Here is a 19527-nt window from a genome sequence, read left to right on the forward strand (position 1 = left end):
AATGGGCATTTTGGCCAATTAGCTGTCGCTACAGACCCTGGGGGGGCGTATCAGTTAGCCCAAGGCCAATCCATGGCGAGGCAGGAACAAGAGGGCGGGGCATCATCTCGCCTATCGTAAGTGATACCTAGTCTGTGGACGGCTACGGCGCCATGAACATCTTGCCGAAGAAGAGCTGGCACGTCCGGAACAAAGATAATGTCGCCCGCGTGCGGCGGGACGAGGCCCAGGCACGAGAGGAGGAGAAAGAGCGTGAGCGGAGGGTACTGCTCGCTCAGCAAGAGGTAAACTCCGAGAGCGGCCGGGCGGAGTGCCCAGGCCAAGCGCGCAGGCGCTCCGGAAGGGCCGGATGTGCGGTCGACACGCAGGCGCAGTGCGTCCCACGCGAAATTAGGTGCGGAGCACGCATGCAACCAAATGACAGTCACAGGGTGACACCCCTCGCCCTCGTTTCCCCTACTCGTGTTCTTTGCTTGGCCAGAGCGGTGCTTGGCACAGAGTAGGCGCTTATGAATAAAGGGACCCCTGGGCATTTCAGGGAAACTCCGACTTTTTAGTTTGCGCAGTCAGTCGTGCGCCTATTGTATGCTTGCCCCGCGCAGGACGCTTGGCTGGCGAAATCCCTGCAACATCATTAGTTCTTAGAGGGCTGCTGCCAACCCCATAGTGCAGAGGAGTGAGATGGCTTCAGAGAGGAAGCCACAGCGAAGTGACAGGGAGACAAGCCAGCGCTGCTCCGTGGGGCAAGTCTTTTTTCTGACAACCACCCCCCCCCCCCCCCTGCCAAAAAAAAAACCAAAAAACACGAGGGGGTCTGTAAAGCTTCTTCACCTGCTGGGTTTACTTACACCTGGTCGTCAGTCCTTCAGCTGATCTCACCTCAGCACTGGCTGGGAGGTAATCTGGGCTTTTTGAATTCACGTTTTTCAGTAGAGAGTGCAAATCGACTGGGGTTAGTGACTTGGAGCCCTGCCTGGAACACAGATCGCCTGTCCTAATACGTGTTTTGGCTGCCTTCATAGTTGTCTTTATTGTGTCACCATTCTGGTTTGCCATTCGAAAGGCAGCTTACAAATTCAGGTGTGGCCTCACTCCCTCACCCTCTCCCCAGGCTGGGACTGGTGCCTCTTCTGGGCAGTGCCCTGCTCTCCTCCCCATAGCTCCCAGCACCATAGACTGTGATTCTCTGTGGCCAGCACCAGATTCACTGTTCTTTGGATCACATTTAGGTTCTGAATGTTCTGTCTATAACTTCCTTTTCCCCCAGGCCCGTACAGAATTCTTAAGGAAGAAAGCCAGGCATCAGGACTCCCTACCTGAGCTTGAAGCAGCAGAGTTAGGAACGCTGAGTTCTCGCCCTGTGGACCTTTTTCGGGAGCTGCTGGAGGAAGGGAAAGGGGTGACCAGAGGCAACAAAGAGTATGAGGAAGAAAAGCGCCAAGAGAAAGTAAGCTGGCCTTGCCTCCTTCATCAGTTGCCCACGGATAGAGCTAGGACTAACAAGAGCATGGAGAACAGGTGGGGATTAAATGAGCTAATTTAGACTCAAAGGAACCAGAACGTAGCACTCAAGGAGTGCTGGTTATTGCCATCCAGCCTGTGGGGGCTTGAAGTGGACACTGGAGCAGTTCCAAGGCTGCAGGTACAGACCCCTCAGGTCTCCAGCCTGATGTCAGGACCCTGTAGGGAAGGGATTCAGGAAGCTGAAGGCACTTTGTAAAATGCAGTTTGGGTCCTGTCACCTGCACTCACAGATTTCCCAACAGACTCCCGCTTGCCCTCCACCTGCCTGGCTGGCTTTAAGATTATCTCCCCTAACAAGCCTGCCTGTGAACTCTGAAGCAGCCCCATCCCATCCTCATCTTTCTGTGCCATTTCTGAACCTGCCATTGTACTCCCAGTGCAGGACACCCACTTGTGGTCTCACATTCCCAGCACCTGGCAGAGTTAGCTGAATGACTGGTTCTGCCTCCCCAGCCGTGGGTGTCCCTATTGTCACATCCAGGGCCCACTAAGGGGAGACACTTGACATTCTCTCCCATATTTCCTGTCCCCTCAGGAGAGGCAGGAGAAGGCTCTGGGCATCCTGACATACCTGGGCCAGACTGCAGCGGAAGCCCAGACTCGGCCCCCTTGGTACCAGCTCCCTCCAGGGCGAGGGCCCCCCCTACCAGGCCCAGGACCGGATGTGAAGATCAAGAACCGCCTGGACCCTCTGCGAGAGATGCAGAAGCATTTGGGGAAGAGAAGGCACAGTGGCGAGGATGGCAGTCACAGTAGAAAGGAAAAGGAGGGGTCTGAGAAACGGCCCAAAGAGTGAGGAAGGGGTCGTGTGGGCACTGGGTCAGGGGCTGACTGGGCAGACATGGTTTCAGAGACCCTGGGCCCTTCAGGAGGTCTATAAGGTTAAGGCTGTTTTCCTAACACTACTTAGCTCTCAGGCTTCTCCAGTATGTGGTGGTTTCTGAGGTGCCTCTGCTCTGATAGTTAGTGGGACATAAACCTGTTCTCAAGAATTGTTTTCATTTTTACCATGCTGAATGTTTGTAGATAAAACCCACAAAACCATAGCTTTCTGGGATCCTGGAGCTTTGAGACCAGAGTTTGAGAACAGTGGGGTTAGAGTAAAAGCAGGTCGGTGTCCCTAGGATGCCCAACCTGAGTATACTGTGGGAGTACTGGCCAGCCTCCTACAGAAAGAGAAACTGAGGCACCCAGTTTGTGCTCAGTGGCACAAAGCTGATTTCTTGACACGAAGGGGCACCTGACTAGAAAGGCTGGGGAGGCCCCGATTTTTGCCTATGGTTTCCAGGTCTCATGGCTTCAAGTGCGAGGCCAGGAACTTGTCGCAGGCGGGGGTGGGAGCCAGGTGGTAACTCCCTGTAGGAGGAGGCTCATGCCTCCTGGGGCTGCTAGCTTTCTAACCTGCCTCTTCTCTCCCAGACCCCCATCCCTGGATCAGCTCCGGGCTGACCGTCTCCGGCGGGAAGCGGCTGAGAGGGCACGGGCGGAGGCCCTGCTGGCCCGTGTCCGAGGTGGGGCGGGGGCGCCCGAGGAGCAACAGCCAGAGGAGGCTGACGACAGGCGAAGGCGGTACAACTCCCAGTTCAACCCCCAGCTGGCCCGGCGCTCTCGCTGGCAGGACCCCCCTCTTGCTCACTGACTCCTGAGGGTACAGTAGAGGCTGCTACCACCAGCCGTCATATAAAACTATTTATTCATAAATATTTTCCAAAATGAAAATAGGTTTACCAAAAAATGTCCCTCACTGGGGAGGGGAGGAGGGGGCAGCCCTTGCCCCTGGGGCCCCTAGGGTGGAGCTGAGAGGAAGAGAAAACCTCCCAGCCCCTTCCCTGCTTCCTGGGGGAGGGGGCTGCCCTGTGGCCTGGGGCTTCCCCATCTTCCAGGGCAGGGCCCCCACCTGGGCAGGGGATCAGCATGCGGGGGGGAGGGGTGGGGAGGGAGGGGCTAGTGTCACTGGAGGTCCCGGTCCTCCAGGTAGCGGTACTCAAAGGTGAAGCCTTCCTTCTTCCGCTGGCCCCACTTCTCGTAGTCAAAGTAGATGTAGGTGCCCTGGCCGGGGGAGAAGGTGGTCAGTGAGTGGATGGGGAGCTGGGCCAGAACGACGGACCAAGGGGACTGTGCTTAGGGCCACAGACACACCAGACACCAGGCCTGTGCAGCCAGCCCTCTCAGCCCTGGCCAGTGGTCTTCTCAGGAAGGGCCATCATACCTGCTTCAGAGGAAACTGGCTGCAGAGCAGCCTCACGCCAGAGCCCGGCCTCGGCCCTGGTGGTGGGCACGTTTGCCAAGTCTTACTACTGCACAGGATGGCGTGGCTTTAGGGCACGTTTGGATGCAGAGCAGTGGTATATGTCCCAGCATGTAGCTTCTACAAACCCCTCAAGGCCACTACCCTGTCCTAGAGATGGAACAGGCCGAGTCTATGGGACAGACATTTTCCAGGTGACAGCTGTAGTGGTGCGAGAATTTCTGAAGGAGTGATTTCTGGAAATACACTAACTTGACTGATTACTTTGGACCAACCCAGGAGAGGACAGGAAGTCTGTAGTGTCAGAGAAGGCACAGTGGGGTTGAGGCTGGGTTCAAAGAACCTGGAAGAACCAAGGGGAGGGGACTGAATTCTCGGAGGACAAGAACCTTGTTCAGTACTTGGAATTAGGCAAATATTTGGTGGAAAAAGTACTATGGAACCAATTAAAAAGTTACTTGAAACAAAATACAATATGCCCGTGACATATGTAGCAAGCACCATGAAGTACTTATGTGTTAACTGATTTAATCGTCACAACTGCGTAAGGTGGGTCTTGTTACCCCGTTTTTACAGATAAAGGAAGTGGAGACAGAGGTTCAAGTAACTTGCCCACGGCCGCCCAGCTAAATCTGGGCCCAAACCCAGGTAGTCTCTGGAGTGGTTTTAAGAAGTGGGAGGTTTCAATCAATTAATTGGAACTGGAAAAGGTTGTTTAAACAATGGTTTCCCTGTTTGTATTTGCTGAGTATTGGGGACATGGGGGAAGGAGACTGTCAAGCTCCCTGTTCCGTGTGGTCTCGGGTGGGAAACCCCACATATCCCACCCACCCTACCATGACCAAGAGGCCCCTCTGAAAAAGGGATGTGCAGGCTAGGACCTACAGGATGACTAGGAGCTGGCTGAATGAAGGACGACAGGCCAGTGCCTCAAACAGAGCTGGCCAAAAGCGGTGCTGAAAGGAGAATGGACCAGCAGGGGTGTGGGCCCGCAGGGCGCAGGGCGGGGTCTCACCTGCTCGAACTCGTCAGTGATGGTCTTGGGCTCCTCGTGCCTCTGGAACCACATCATATACTTGGTGTGGAACCGCCACGACTGCTTCTTCAGTGCCTTGGCCGCAAGGTACTGCGCCTTAGTGCCCTGGTGGGGAGGGTGGAGCGGGGATCAGGGGGTACCAAAATTGGGAGGGGCGAGGGGGACAGGGTGGGGCATCAGGGCTGACCCCAGGCTCCGCCACAGACCGAGGTGGGGCTGGACACTCCACTGGAGACGAGCGGGGACATAAGACATACCAGTGCTGGTCAGAAGGACAATGAAACAGGAGGTGGAAAATGCTTCTAGAGAAGCTTTGAGAAGAGAAACTAATACACATGAGGGCTGAGGATACTTAGGAAGGTCCCAAGGGCGGGATGAAGGGGGAGGTCATCTGTGGCACCCTGGGGTCACAGTGATGCTGTATGTGTCCCCGGTGATCTCCAGGGAGGCCTGAGACTCAACTGGGGACGGGCGCGAGAATTGGGTAACCTAGCCCTCTGCCTCAGCAGTCTCGACACCCCTGCGCTCAGTGGGGATGGGGACAGGTTTAGTCTGAGAGACCTGGGACTGGGGGATAGATAGGTAGGGGTACGGTCCCGGTGGCCGCAGTGGGGCACCCACCTCACCCCTGTAGCCCGAGGGGGACGGCGGCAGTGGTGGCGACGCCGGGGGCCCCAAGCTGCCCTGGGGCCCTGCTGTACCTCCAGATAGTAGAAGATGAAGAAGAGGGTCTCGGTGGACAGGCGCTGGTAGAACTCCACAGTGTCCGAGTGCGGGGGAGGCATCTGGTGGTGGTAGGGGGGCGTCGGGCAGGGGTTCCGGGGCAGGTACTGCCTGTAGGGAGCGCAGCATTAGTAGCGCCCATGCGGTCCCAAGGGTGGGTTTGACTTTCCCCTCCCTGTCACCACTGGGTCTGTGGGAGCTTTGCAGTCACCTGATTGATCAGCCCAAGGTCCCCACCTACTGTGGAGGCCCAAACTGGGTTTCCAGCAAGGTCCATGTAGTCTCAGGACCAGACACCAGATTCCCGGCCACAGATTTGGGTCCCAGCATTCCTGGGGCCCCTCACCTGATGCGCTCAGAGTCTGAGGGGTGAGGCATGTGGTGCCATGCGGCCTCTTCCATGGCCTGCTGGTAGAGCTGCTCCTTGGTGAGAGGCACTGGCCCCAGTGGACACACCCCCAGTGACAATGGTATGTTCACCTCCGATAGCTGCAGGGGCGGTTGGGCCGAGGCTGGAGGGGCTGATGTGTTGCTGATGATGATGTCTGTGAGGACGGCAGGGCCGAGCCCCTGGGTGAGGCTGGAGTGGAGCAGGGCCTTCCTCGCTGGGCTGCCCCCACCACGCCGGACCCTCACCTCTCTCGGTCAGGTGCAGCGTTGGCACTGGATCCTCAATGCCGGAGCTGATGGCTGCTCGCTCTGCCATGGACTTCAGAGAGCTCAGAGGCTCAGGGGCCTGGGGCGGGAAGAGGTACCTGGCCTCAGGCCCTGGGCGGAGGGCTGGGAAGGGGTACTCCAAGGTCCAGGCACTGGCCTGCTTTGGCCGGAGGGCACCTAAGCCCCGGCTGTCAGTTTGAGACAGTGTTCCCGACGCCCTAACCGAGGAAAACGGCATGGATGCAGCCACTCTGGCGCCCAATTAGCGTGGGCCTGGCTGTGCGATGCTGTGCACGGGTGTTGCAGACACACTACAGAAAGTGACAGACTGAAGAAGACACAACACACTGGCTCCTGTCACAGCTCACAGGATCACACGCCGCTCTGCGTGCACCCAGCCTCCATCCTGCATCTGGATCTCTCTCCCTCCGCCCTGTGTTCACCTGTCCACCCACATCTTCTGCCCCTTCCTGCAGAAGCGTGCACACACCGTGCACCTCCTGTCCCCGCACCTCTCCACCCTAGTGCTCTCTGGGCTGGGACCTCCAGAGCGCTGTGTGTGGACTACTCCACTTTCCAAGCAGTCTGTCATATGTGGTGACTTCTGTGCTCACAGAAGGCAGTGCAGAGGATTGGACTCGGACAGTCGGGCATGCCTGCTGCCCCTAGTGGAGCCAAGGTCAACATGCACTGGCCCAGGAAGTCAGCCCCACATCCTGCTAATGCCATTTCAGACTGTGGCAAGCAGAACCCCCTGCCCTCTCCAGGGACACCCCACCATCTGGCCAAGCAGCCAGACTATACCCTCTCCTGTAGTGTATACCACTTTCTTCTTTGGTGAACCCCACTCAGCCTTCTGCCACCCGACATCAGCCCCTCCTAGAACTCCAACAAGGAGACCCCCTTCTTCCTCGTCAGCCATTTCTGTCCCATCCAGGTCCCAGCTGAGACACCACCCCTAGGAGGCCTTGCAGGGCATCTCCATAGGTTAAGTCAGATGCACCAAGTGGGCACATGATGCCTCTGCCCAGCCCTGCCTGGACACGCCAGGCCAGTGTGCTCTGCCCCCTTGCACAGGAGGCAGGGACTAGGTGCTTTCACTTGGCAGTGTGGCCCAGAGCAGCCATCAGCAAGTGTTCCATCAACTCAGTTTCTCAAGGAGACAGAAGGACAGTAAGCCAGATAGTGGTTTGTGTGAATGAAGTACAATATGTCTTAAGAGGAGAAATGGAGAGAAGACAGAGGGCTGGAGGGAGATGGTAGAGGGTGCCTGGAGAGCAGACAGTAGGTAAGCCTGGACCAGCAGGAGCCAGTGGAGACCAGGAGCAGATGAGGCGAGGGAGGAGGCGTGTCAAGTTGAGGGTGTGGGCAGTAAGAAAACAGAGAGAGAATGTGCCAAGGGGAGAGAGAGCCAGTGATGGAGTGTGAGGGGTAGAGATGGGGGTGGTAACAGGCATGAAGGAGGGGACAGTGGAGAGCTAGGGCAAAGGTGGCAGGGGCAGGACACAGACAGGCTCTGCACCCACCTTGATTTCCGGGGCAGTGCTGAACTGCGGGGGTCCATTGAGCAGGGCACCACCTGCCTTGGCTTCACTGAAGCTGGGCGTCGGGGAGCTGGGAGGGTTCACAGGAAGTGGCACCAGGAGGCTGGGTCCCCCGGCGTTGTTCCCTGAGCCTGGAGTCACACCTCCAGCACTTGCTGGGGCAGCTGCAGTGGGTTCCTTCCTGAAAAGTGGACAAGAGGAGGGAACTCAGAGGAGGGTCCCCAAGAGTGAGATGAGCAGGAAGGCCTGGGTGATCAAGGGCAGGAATCAAAACAGGGAGAAGACCCAGCAGTTGGGACCCAAGATGGGGAGTTTGAGGGGCGCGGATGAGAGGGAAAGGCCCTCTGGGCAGAAGGGAAGAACTGAAAGGCAGGATGAAGGCTCTAAGGATGCTGTGTGTGGCCAAAACCACTAAGCAACAGGTGAACCTCTGGAAGAGCCTATGAGGACGGTGTGGGAGTTGGTGTTCCAACCACATGCAGGATGCCTTGGGCAGATGCCCCCTGGGGAGGCCACCCAGAGCCCAGGACTGAGATGGCCGGGAGCAGCCTTCCTTGTTTCCCACCTAGGGGGGTTGAGCACTCTTGTGGGGCACTGTTCTGGGCAAAACAGGGACCGAGTGGGAGGGTTCGATCTGAGAGCTGGAGGGTGAGGAAGAAAGGAAGGAGGACTTTGGGGTCTTTCATTTTGAAAAGCAGACAAGGAGCCCCCCGATGGAGTCAGGTGTCCTTGGGGCAGGAACAGAAAATGGGGGATGGGGGCCAAACAAGAGCTCCGCAGGAAAGGGGAGGTCAGTGCCCAACGGTGTATGAGGCTCTGAGAACTACCCCACTAGATGAGGAATGCTTTAGAACATTCCAAAGGGCAAAGGTGGGGGCATGTAGTGTCCTAGAGGGAAAGAAGAGAGAAACAGCTCGTGGGGATGTCCCAAAGGGCAAGGGCAGGGCCTATGTCCGAAAGATGTGGTGACAGTGGGGGTGGCCCCGTGCCTGTTTGTGCCAGAAGGCTGTCTGTCCCCAACCCTGCCGGAGGCCGGACACTCACGAGGTGCTGGGGGGTGGGTTGTGGGGGCCAGATGGGGGTCCCAGAGCCTGGCTGCTAGCGTTGTTGCCCCCACTGCTGCTGAGAGCCACCTCTGCCGGGCTGTCTGCCACGACTGAGCTGTAACCTGAGGGGAGGAGGAAGGGATGAAAAGGGGCCACCAGCAGCTACCTGAGGAACCCTCCCAACTCTTAGCACCCTGCTTACTGGTGGCACCGTTCTGCTTGCTGGCACCTCCACCTCCACTGCTGTTACTGCTGTTGCTGCCTGCACCACCTCCCCCGCCGGGCTGGACGCTGGGAGGCCGAGGCTGGGCAGCACTGGGCCCACTGGGGGCTGGTGGGGCCACAGCCTGGGCGTAGGGGGCTGGGGTGCCCGAGTTGTGGCTGGGAGCTGGGCTGGCCTTGGGGCCCAGGGCACTTGGGGGTGCTGCCGGGGCAGGGGCCCCATTATTGCCAGAGGTGGTGCTCAGGGCAGAGGCAGCAGGCAGGGGGCCAGGTGGGTAGCTGGGCGGCACAGCTGGGGACTGAGGGTGCTGGCTGCTGTGGACGGGCTTGGAGCCATTTTTGGCGGGAGACTGCAGGTGGAAGAGAGAAGAGTCAGGATCTAGTGGGCCAGCAGGTCTGCCAAGCCTCCCACCCATCCCTCCTAGGGACCTGGGTGACTGCACCCTTGTGGCTTAAATTGCCACCTTCATGCTTAAAACACATATGCATTCGTAGCCCACACCTCGCGTCTCACATCCTGCCTGCACATCTGCCCATGATGGCCCCCAGACACAGGACTCTGACAGAGCCTGGATGTCAGTGAGAGCAACCCTATGTCTGATGACAGGAGAGCAGTGGGAAACACTAACTGTCCTCAGGACCAGATCGGCTGGAACCAGCCCAGTCCAAGAGGACAAAAAACCTGGAAACCGCACAGTATTTCTGAACAACACTTACTGGGTCACCAAAGCAACTCATGAGGTGTTAACAATCAATATCCCAGAAAGCAGAGGTCAGTGATGTGCCCATGGCACCCCTCCACAGCTAGGCTGCTGGCAATCATTCTTGGCCTCTTCAGTCTGCCATCTACATGCCCCACAGCACCTCGCGCTCACTATGCACCCAGCGGGACTCATGACCGACTCTTCCTGGCACCTCGCCTGCTCACCCGGGTCCCATACTTGCCTCAGGGGCCCCGCTGGCCCTCCTGTCAGCCCATGGAGGAACTTTGGGTCTGTCCTGCTGCTGCCTAAGGACCTTGTCTGGAGTGGTGTCCGCACAGGGCATCCCATCCTGGGAGATGCTGACCACTCACAGGTTCACTAGCAGCCAAGCCAGTCTCACAAGTGCTTCCTCTCAGACATTCACATGCACGTCATGGCACAGCCAAGGCCCAGAGACCTTGTTCCACAGAAGACACCTGTCTGACCTTTGATATCTCAGGTCCCAAGCTTGCTGGAGTCTTTCAGAGTGGGTGCATGGGGTCTGGGCCCTCAGCCCAACAACCCAAGATCCTGTGTTCAAAGCCAGCGCTGCACACCTGGCCAGGCTCACTTCGCAACACTTCAGGCAGGACTCACCTGTTACCTGCCACTGCCTTGCCCAGAAATGCCCTCCCTTCCCTACTAGGTGAGCTCAAGTCTCGCTCTGAGCAGAGGGCAGACATGCCCCACTCCCAGAGGAGCTGCCCTCTCCAACTGCCTCAGCCAGGCGGGTGCCCGGGGCCACAGCACCAGTGAGTCACCTCTCTGCCTGCCCCTAAGGTCTCCCTCAAGGCAGCAGTACCTTCTGATCTGTTGGCCATACTCAGGCCTCAGCAAACCCTTGGGAACCAGAGAACGAGTGACATGCCCATCAGTGTCATGTCCACTGGACTCACCTGGCTGACTTCACTATCTGTTGAGCGCCCTCTCTTCTTGTCATCTTCAGAGTTTTCCTGAGGTGGAAGATGCACAATCAGAAACCTGTGTGACCCCCGCGGGCCCCGAAAGACGCTAGTCTCTGAACATCCCAGGGGCCTGGACCCAGGTGACCGTCCAGCCCCGGAGCGCCCTAGTACCCGTGACCTTAATTTCGCTGGGAACCTACTGGAACCCACCCGGGTCCTCGTCTTCAGGAAGCCAGCACCGCCCGACAGCTCCCTTACGGAGCCCAGCCCGGCCCCCCACCTGCACACCCGGAACCCTCATGGGGCCCCCTGGCCTCACCGTGGTGCAGTTGGCCGGGCTGGGCGGGATGGGTGAGCTGGAGGTGGTGGAGGTGGGCGTGCTGCTTGACTGGTTGAAGACCTCGTCCTCCATGTGACTGTGGCTGGGAGGGGAGGTGGCGGCCAGCGCCTGTGCTGTGGGGGGGAGGGGCGCTGAGCTGGCTGGGGCGCTCCTGCCCGACCCCCACCGCCCTGCACTAGCAGGTCACCCCTGGGCCTCACGAATGTCCTCGAGGTCCAGGTCGTCGTAGAGAAACTCATTCTCCTCAAAGTCGGGGTCCTGGGAGGAGTCGACGTAGTACTCAACGTCGTCCTTGATCTTGCGGATGGCGTCCACCAGGATGGAGTCATTGTCCAGCATGCGCAGGATGGTCTCTAGCATGCGCACATGGTAGCGATGCTTCTCAATGTGCCGCTTCAGGCCCTCGATCCGGTCCTGCTTCTGCTGGGGAGCCCAGGGCCAGGCTCAGGGGCTGCTGGGTGCTGCCCCAGCCCCTCCAGCCCCCCCACAGAACCCGTCCCCAGTCCCTGATCAGCATGGGATCCTATGGAGTCTGCCCACCCTCTGACCCCTCAAAGATCCCACAGCTTTTCCCAGACATCCCTGCAGTCCTTGAGAGGACTTGGGGACCTCTGGGTCTCCCAACCCGACCCCTATGTGTACCCTACCTTATACCTCTTCGAAAACCATTATCAGCTCTGACCACCTTCAGGGGTACAGAAGCACCAGCCCCCATCTGGCTATGACATAATAATGGTAATCCCTACTCAAAGAAGCTTGTAGTTTATAATCATGACCATCTTTGCCATCACCTCCTGGCCTAGCCATGTCCCCCTAAGGAGCCCAGATTCTGAAGCCTGGCTCCTAGACTCTCTGGGTGCCTGATCCTCCCAAAGGCTCCAATTCTCTCCCGCTAATCCCAGTTCCAAAGATCCTCTCTGCAAGGACCTATTACATGGTCACGTGTCACATAACAGCAGGGACATGGCCTGAGAGGTGCGTTGTTCAGTGTGGGTGAACACCACAGGAGCACGTACACAAACCCAGATAACACAGCCCACTATACACCTAAGTTCTACGGTACAGCCCATCTCCCGGGATGCCAGGTTGTAAGACAAGTACTGTACTCAGTACCATGGGCAACTGTAACACTGTGGGAAACACTCGTGTATCTAAATGTATCTAAACGTAAAATGCACAGTAAAAATATGGTGCAAAAAAAGTGTATGTGCGCACCCACATGTGTTGAAGGAACAGGGCTGTGGACAGAGATTAGTAGACATCAGGAGGAAAGGAAGAGAAAGGAGAGAGAACAGAAAAGCAAAGATTGAGAGGGACCAAAGATAAAGTGATGGGGAGAGGACAGTAGAGAGAGAGAGATAAAGAGAAAAGGGGGGAAAGGTGAGGAGAAGTTAGTATGCACTCTAATGTGTGTGCCTGTGTGCAGGGGCAGGCTCCTGGTCCCCCTCCTCCCAGTGCCTTAGCTGCAGGGGCTCAGGGCAGGTAGACAGCAGGCTGAGCCACTGCTCCTTCTACTTAACTAGCCCCCTCTACTTAAACCACCCGGAGCCAGCGGAGAAGTCAGCACCATCGTCATTGCCAGTGCCAGGCTTTCAACATCACAGACATACTTTTTGTTTATAACCTATTACAGTCTCACGTGACTACTATTATATACTTTGGTCTGTCATTGATCAAAACATTATTCAGCAGACTGAATCTCCCCTCTGAGCCCCTGGTCCCCAGACCCGGGTCTCAGACACTCATCTCTGGCACACTTCCCACTACCCAGGCTATGCCCCACCCACCAGCTTCGCAAACCCCAGTCCCATTCCCTGTATTTCTTGTACTAACAAGAAGAAACGGTCTGCATACCTGTGAGCTCACACCCTACAATCCCGGGTTTCTGGAATCTGGGCCCCTAGCATCTGGCTTGGTCCCTTAGAAGCCAAATGAACCACTTCTTTGTGTCCCACCTTGTTCATACCCATTGTCCTCTCCTTAGTACCTGGGCCCTGCAAGTGCTACAAGGCCACAGCTTCAGTTTCTGGACCTCCCCACCCAGGTGCCAGCTCTCACACACGCCCTGCAACCCAGGCCAAACATGGCACCTTCCCCCAAACTGCCCCTCTTCCCCCTAATGTACAGGCCACTCACCTCTTCCCTGAGCCTCAGCCAGCAGCTTGGCCTCCCAACCCCACCTCCTGACCCCTAACAACCCCAGCTAGCCCCGTCTGCCCTAGGAGACCAGACCCCAACTCCTACAGGCTGAAGAGCCAGCCTTTCCTACCCACCAGCCAGCCACTCCCATGTCATGGGTGCCGCCCCACTCACGTCCTTGTCGCCCTTCTTCTTGCGTGTCTGCACCGACAGAGATTCCACTTCACTCTCAAACTGGTCCACCTGCATGTTCAGGGTGTCGATGGTGGTCTGGGCAAGAAGACAGGGAGCGGGTGGTCACCAGAGTCCTCTGGACACCTGGGGTCACCTCCTCTCCTCTGCCCAACTCACCGTGAGCCACTGGCCAACCTCCTCCTTCTCCTTCTGGGCAGGGTCCACCTTCTGTGCCAGGCCCAGGCCCTCCTTGCTGTAGGCTTTGGTTTTGGTCTCTCGCTCCACAACTTTGAACCGCTCCATTTGCTGTAGAGAGAATAGTTGCCAGGGGACCAGCCCACCGACCCTCCCTTCCCCAGTGTGCAGCCTCCAGGACCGGCCATCCACCCAGCCCAGGCTCTGGGCTCCTACCGTCTCAATGAGCTTGCGGTTATCTATGAGCTGCCTCTTATCCTTGATCTCGTTGGAAGCCACCCATGTCTTGATCTGGTCCCTCAGCCGCTGCAGGTGGGAGAAGCCAGTCCGTGAGACTGCATGAGGACCACGCCGAGGACCCAGCTCGTCCTTTCCCTGGAACCCAAGTGTCCACTCTCCCCATTCCTGCCCTCAGGACATAGGTGTCCAGGTCCCCAGCCCCCTCACTTGAAGCTTCTTAATCTCCTTCTTCAGGTCAGCCTCATACTTTTCCTTCTGGTTCGCGTTGGCAGCATTGTGGAGCTGAGGGATGGGGAATCCAGGCATCAGTGGGACTGGCTGCCCCAGTGCCCCCTCATCTTTCTCTGTGTGCTGGGGATACCACTCCCCAGTCTATCTCAGAGCTGCTTCTCTGAGGTCTTCATCATCCCCTCTCCCTAGTCGACAACACCAGAGACCCTGAACCTCTTCCTGTGCTCCCCCCAACCAGAAACCCAGATTTTTAGGGCCCAACCCCTGTACCTTCTGCCAAATATCTTCGAACTGCTCGACACCCTCGGACACTTTCTTGAGGCAGCGATCAATCTCACCTGGTTAGGGAGGGAGGCAGTTAGCGCTCTGCTGAGGCAGCAGGCAACCAAAGCGTTCTGAGGTGAGTAAGCACATGGCCCCATGGGCAGCTGGCAGTCACTGAGTACCTTGGAGTTTGCGCTTGTCCGCCATCTTCCCTGCCCTACAGATGCGCTCTCTTCATACTCTCCTGGAGACGGAGGCTGCTGGGGGAGCGGGAAGGAATGCACGTTTATTCCGTGGCTGCCCAACCCAGAGACATGGATGAGGCTGGAACAGTGGGGTGCACAGGACGATAAAGGGAAGACCCATTTACTACCTGAAGACAAAGACCTGACCTTGGCACAAGAACATTCTGGAAGATTGCTGAACTGAGAAACATATACACTCATATACCTTTGACCCAGGAAATGGACAATTCCTAGAGCATGGAGCACCTTCTCCCCAGATGACATTCAAAAAAGGATTTTCCAGAATAGAAAGAAGTCACGCAGCACACAGCTGACTGCCAGGGATGAAGGCATGAGACCCGGAGACGTCCCTTCCCACTGAGGGGTCGAGGATACAGGTGACTAAATCCGAATACCAGGAGAGGTTACCCCTTAGTTGAGTCAAGAGACAGAGCAGATGCACATCACAGACAAGGGCCTGATATTGTACGTGTATGAGCTATAAGGGATGGGAGGAGGTCGGGGACAGGGCGCACCTGACCTGAGAGGCAGCTGGAACCACAAAGAGCCAAAACTACTCACACCAACAGGGCTGGGTCCCAAGTAGAAGAGACCCTTAGGACAAGGAGACATTTATCCCAGAGCAGAATCCTTAAACCAAAGTAGGTAACTCTTTTAAGCCTGAGAGAGTGGAGGCTTGGGAGCAGAGAGGGGTGTGGGGGAGACTAAGGAGGGTGACAGGGTAGGAGACCTTTGCTGTGAGGGAGCTATCTGCACACACAAAGAAATTACGTGACAAAGTGCCAGTAACATAGACTCAGGGAAATAGACTGGCAGGGCAAGTGCCCAAAACACTGAGAGAGGAGCCTCTTCACCCAGAGGGAGGTTATATGCAACTCAGAGGTGACTGAGTCACCAGGAGTTTTGTTCAGGAGAGGCTGAACCTTAGGGCCCGACATTGAGACCAGAGGTAGCAGAGCTCTGGAAGAGAGGGTCAGGACGCCTGCTGGAAGGCACAGCCCTGATCGGGGCTCCCGCTGCACAGGCCAATCAACAGGAGCCCTACAGCGGGGACTGAACCTCAATCTAAGAGGAGTTGTGCCGACAGGGTCCCCACCCATGCGGAGGGCACGTCTCAGGAACAGTCCTATCTCACAGAACTGTCTGCAATGACAGAAATGTTGTTTCTGGGCTATCTGTGACACTGAACACTTGAGATGTGGCTAGGGCAATGGAAGAGTGGAATTTTTCCTTTGTATTTTCACTAGCTGAAATTTAAATCATGCATGGCCAGCAGCTATGGGTGGGACAGTTTACCAGAGAGCACACTGAACCGGAAGCACATAGAGGTGGGGTAGGTTCCCTAATCTCAGAGAGGCTGTGCTAGCCCCTCCACGTGGACACATTCCACACAGTGACAGAAGGTATGGCACCCTAAATTAGGTTTGAGGGAGCATAAACCTCTGCAAAGGGCCAAGCAGGAGAACTGGCAGCACCCTCAGCCCAGGGGAAGCTGACACACCAGTGGGGCTCAAGGCCAACCTAAGGGATATCCTAGCTCTAGCAAGATGGAGTGGGCAGAAAGAGCCCCGGGAGATGGCTGCAAAGAGGGGACTCATGCCACCAAGTGTGCACACCAGGGCCCAGCCCTTAATATTGAGGTTGCAGGGATAAGTCTTAGCTCCAACACCCTGATCCAGAAAAGGCCCCTTACTGCCTAGGGTGGGGTGGCGGAACAGGGACACTACACAACAGCGTGTGCTCCCTGCCTCCACCCCAGGAGCCCAAAGCAGGGGCAGGGGCTCCAGCCAAGAGGGAGAGGATGCCCAGTTTACAGATCTAAACAAGGCACTGTACTCCTTAAGGAGGGGATGCCCTCTCCAAGTCCCTACACTGAGAGGTCGAGAAGCCTGGCCTAGGGGAGTAGTTGATACCCCCAGAGAGACAGCCTGGCAGTCCTGAAGGAGTTGGAAGTGAGGCACCAAGGGAACGAGAGCCCTAGCCTGGGGAGGGCACATCTGACCCGAGAGGCAGCTTCTCCAGAGAAGGGTGGGTGGCCCGAGGTACTTGCACCTGAGAAGCTGGGCACTGTGGTAGGTAGAAGCCTTGGCTGCAGAGGCGGCAACACCCTCCACAGAAAAACCCAGTTGAGAGGGAGAGAGGGCTGCACCTTAGATCCCCCAGCAAAGGACCAGAGGAAAAGGGAGCTAGAGTTTGAGTCTTGAAGTAGAGATACCACAACAGAAGAACCCTGCTGAGACCCTGGGGGGTGGGAAGGGGGAAGTAGGGGACCATGGCCATGGGCCCACGCCCAGACAGGTGGGCAGCTAAGACACAATAGAGCCTGCATCTCACCATGAGGGGTCTCACTGTCTGGGAGCCTTGGTCCAGGAGACTTAACCGCAAGAAGTCCCCTGTCCAGAAAGAAGGCACACCCCACAAAGAAGGAGTCCACACTGGGCTGAGGGCAAGGGGGTGGGGGAAGGAGGTGAGCAGTGCGCCTGACTCACAGGAGCCCACAGTCATGAAATGAGGGTCCAAACCAGTGAGACCTGGTGAGAAGGGCAGGAGGCCAAGTCTCGGGGAACATAGGCCAAGCGGCCCTTAATCCTGGGGCTGTCACATGCCCACATGGAGAGACCATGCACCGCTGGTGAGAAGTGGAAGGCAACACTAGCCTGGGGGGCCGCTGCCACTGCCACATAGGACCTATGCCTCCGGAAGGTGGCTGTGGTAGGTCCTGGGGCATAGGTAGCCCTCTCTCCACTGGGAGGTCCACACCGGGAGTGGGGCACTGAGAACCCCACCTCAAAAAAGGCACAGCACAGGAGCCTTCAGCCTTAGGGAAGGTGACAATAGCGGGGTCTCTCCTTCAAGTCTCAGGTGCCTCCCACCCAACAGCAAGGAGTCTGTGCCTCAGGGGCCGGGCAGAGGCCTCATTCCTGGACTAAGACATCACCAGGGGGCAGAAGCACTAGCCCCAGGCACCCACACCTGAGGGGGTCTCAGCCTTACAAGAGGGATACACATACAGGGGCCGGCACCAAACTCCAAAGAAGGTTCCTTACTCAGGAGAGAGCACAGCACGGCCCCACAGCCCTCGTCTCAGAGCACAGGAACCTTGGCCCCGGGAGGCTCAGCCTCCTGGGGGGTTCCTATAAGGTGGGTGCGACCCCTGACTCACTACTGTGGGCACCAAGAGGTCTCTTTAGTGCTGGCAGTTATGCGGCCGCAGGGAGGAACCTGACACAGCAAGACACTTGACATAGATACCTAAGGGGGCTCCTGCCTCCTGGGAAGAGTGCATCTCAATAATAAGAACTGACGTGAATGGGGATAGAAGCCTCAGACCAGGGAAGTGACAGCCTCTATGGTGAGGGTAATGGAAAAAGGTGTCAAAAAAAAAAACAGTACCAAAAGGACAGGAGCATTAACTAATCTTGGGGGAGGTGGCAGCCCCTGAACTGAAAGACCGGTACTACTTAGAAGAAGGAGAGTTTGCACCGCCCACAACAGGAGGTCCTTAACACAGACAAAGTGGGAACTTCCGAGATGTCATTGAGACAGGACCACCTGAGACCCAGGGGAGGTAAACAGCACTCCCCCACCGACACATGGGGAGAGTGACACCAGAGGTAGATGGTCTGGATCCAGGATCGCTCCCAGACACAAAGGCAGAGGCTGACACCCAGAGTAAGAGCTAGGGCCTAAAGCAGATGACACTGGGGCCAGTCCTGACTGCTCCAAGAAGGGTGACACTGGGGCTAGTCTTGATTACCCCGGAGGGGTGACACTGGAGCCAGTTCTGACTCCTCCGGAAAGGGAAGGCCGGGGCTGCGGCAGCCTCAGACCACCGGGGCGTTTTACTATGAGGAAGAGCTGCGTACGAAGCAGTGCAAACTCTGACTGAGGCTCCAACTGAAGAAGCAGAGTCCTCAATCCAGGGGGTCATCCCCACCACATCCCCGGAGAGGAGAGGTGGCACCCGCGCTGGGGGGAAGCGGCCCTGGGAGAGGTGACCCCACCTCGCACAAAGGTGCCAGTCCTGAGGAGCTCGCAGGCCCGCCCAGAGGCCACCTCCCGCAGAAGGGACGGCTGCGGGAGGGCGGGCGTCTGAGCCCCGGGGAGCCCGTATCCACACGACGAGGAGCCGACGCGGAGGGGGCGGCACCTCGCAGCCTGCGGGGCCAGACGCGGACGCCACGCGGGGCCGGGGTCGCAGGAGGACCCCGGGCGACGCCTAAGGGCGCGGAGGAAGGAGCTGGAACAGCAGGAGGAGGGGGCTGCGTAGGGCCAGGACGGCGGACGCCGGGGCCCATCTGCCGCGAGCCTGCGCCGCGCTGGGGACCGGGGGCGCCCGGTGGGGCCGGGGGCAGCCATGTCGCGACAGGAGGCGGCGTCGCGGGGACGGCGGCCAACGGCGCCGGGGGAGGAGGGGAAGGGGTCCGGCCCAGTCGAGCCTGACGCTCTCACCACAGGAGCTGGCGCCGCCGCTGAGGAGCGTATCGCGATAGGCAGGGGAGGCGAGCGCCCACCGCCTTTTTCTCGCGCCCCGGGCCCGGGCGCTATCGCGATAGCGGCACGAAGCGGAAGTAGGGTAGGGGGAAGTGGACCCGGGGTTGTTCTGACGACAGGGTCGGGGCTCAAGGGAGGCCGCGGCGTCTGCCGATGGCTCCGCGGAAGCTGACGGGCCCGGTCCAAGATGGCGGCGGCGGAGGCGGCCTCCCCTCCTCTCGTCTCGACTCTGGCGCCGACCCGCCCCGAAGCCCCAAATATAGGCCTATCATTGCTCCTGCTGCACGTCGCTCTTGCCCTTCGGGCGCGCCTTATTGGCCGATGGCGGGGACGCAGCCAGCCCCCTCTCGCCGATTGGGCAATCCTTCCAAGGCGCGGCGCTTGATTGGCCTTCCGGGCAGGCTGCTAGGATTGGCTCAGGTTTCTTCTCGGTTCCTCCTCCTCCTCCCGCCTCAAGGCACAACATGCCAGCGCGAGGGCCCGTGCGTCAATCAAGGGGCCTGTGTCCTTGATGATTGGGTCCTCCCGCCCCCCTTTCCAAAGTCAATTGGTCGGGG

At 57.9% G+C, this 19527-nt stretch overlaps 2 protein-coding genes across 6 annotated transcripts; one reads left to right on the forward strand and one right to left on the reverse strand.

The window, feature by feature from the left end:
• The first annotated feature begins 76 nt into the window (after positions 1-76).
• Positions 77-4279, forward strand: LENG1 (leukocyte receptor cluster member 1). Its single transcript, XM_039879880.1, has 4 exons — positions 77-284; positions 1268-1447; positions 2060-2316; positions 2944-4279. Exons 1-4 carry the CDS (start codon positions 153-155, stop codon positions 3161-3163), a joined length of 789 nt encoding a protein of 262 aa, XP_039735814.1. The 5' UTR covers positions 77-152; the 3' UTR covers positions 3164-4279.
• Positions 3199-19214, reverse strand: CNOT3 (CCR4-NOT transcription complex subunit 3). 5 transcript variants are annotated; one of them, XM_039879849.1, is made up of 18 exons: positions 18929-19214; positions 14414-14488; positions 14238-14305; positions 13944-14018; positions 13713-13802; positions 13479-13607; positions 13302-13397; positions 11189-11408; positions 10968-11101; positions 10640-10696; positions 8981-9350; positions 8777-8900; positions 7715-7913; positions 6168-6267; positions 5878-6076; positions 5510-5642; positions 4788-4913; positions 3199-3573 (listed from the first exon to the last, which is right to left on the reverse strand). In XM_039879849.1, the coding sequence occupies exons 2-18, from the start codon at positions 14436-14438 to the stop codon at positions 3475-3477; spliced, it is 2244 nt and encodes a 747-aa protein (XP_039735783.1). In that variant the 5' UTR covers positions 14439-14488; positions 18929-19214; the 3' UTR covers positions 3199-3474. The 5 variants fall into 5 exon arrangements, with proteins under 5 accessions (XP_039735783.1, XP_039735779.1, XP_039735782.1 ...); XM_039879845.1 differs by having other exon boundaries at positions 11189-11411; XM_039879848.1 differs by having other exon boundaries at positions 14414-14491.
• Positions 19215-19527: the final 313 nt, after the last annotated feature.

This window comes from Pteropus medius, unplaced genomic scaffold (assembly GCF_902729225.1).
Source record: "Pteropus medius unplaced genomic scaffold, Ma_sr-lr_union100, whole genome shotgun sequence".
Classification (NCBI taxonomy): Eukaryota; Metazoa; Chordata; class Mammalia; order Chiroptera; family Pteropodidae; genus Pteropus; species Pteropus medius.

Coding starts and splice junctions, on each gene's coding strand:
- CNOT3 (XM_039879845.1), bottom strand. CDS start 14,438: ATGGCGGACAAGCGCAAACTCCAAG. Junction 13,398..13,478: donor AGGTTGGCCAGTGGCTCACG/GTGAGTTGGGCA, acceptor CTTCTTGCCCAG/ACCACCATCGACACCCTGAA. Junction 11,102..11,188: donor CCTGGACCTCGAGGACATTC/GTGAGGCCCAGG, acceptor TCCCCCCCACAG/CACAGGCGCTGGCCGCCACC.
- LENG1 (XM_039879880.1), top strand. CDS start 153: ATGAACATCTTGCCGAAGAAGAGCTGGCACGTCCGGAACAAAGATAAT. Junction 1,448..2,059: donor AAGAAAAGCGCCAAGAGAAA/GTAAGCTGGCCT, acceptor CTGTCCCCTCAG/GAGAGGCAGGAGAAGGCTCT. Junction 2,317..2,943: donor TCTGAGAAACGGCCCAAAGA/GTGAGGAAGGGG, acceptor CTTCTCTCCCAG/ACCCCCATCCCTGGATCAGC.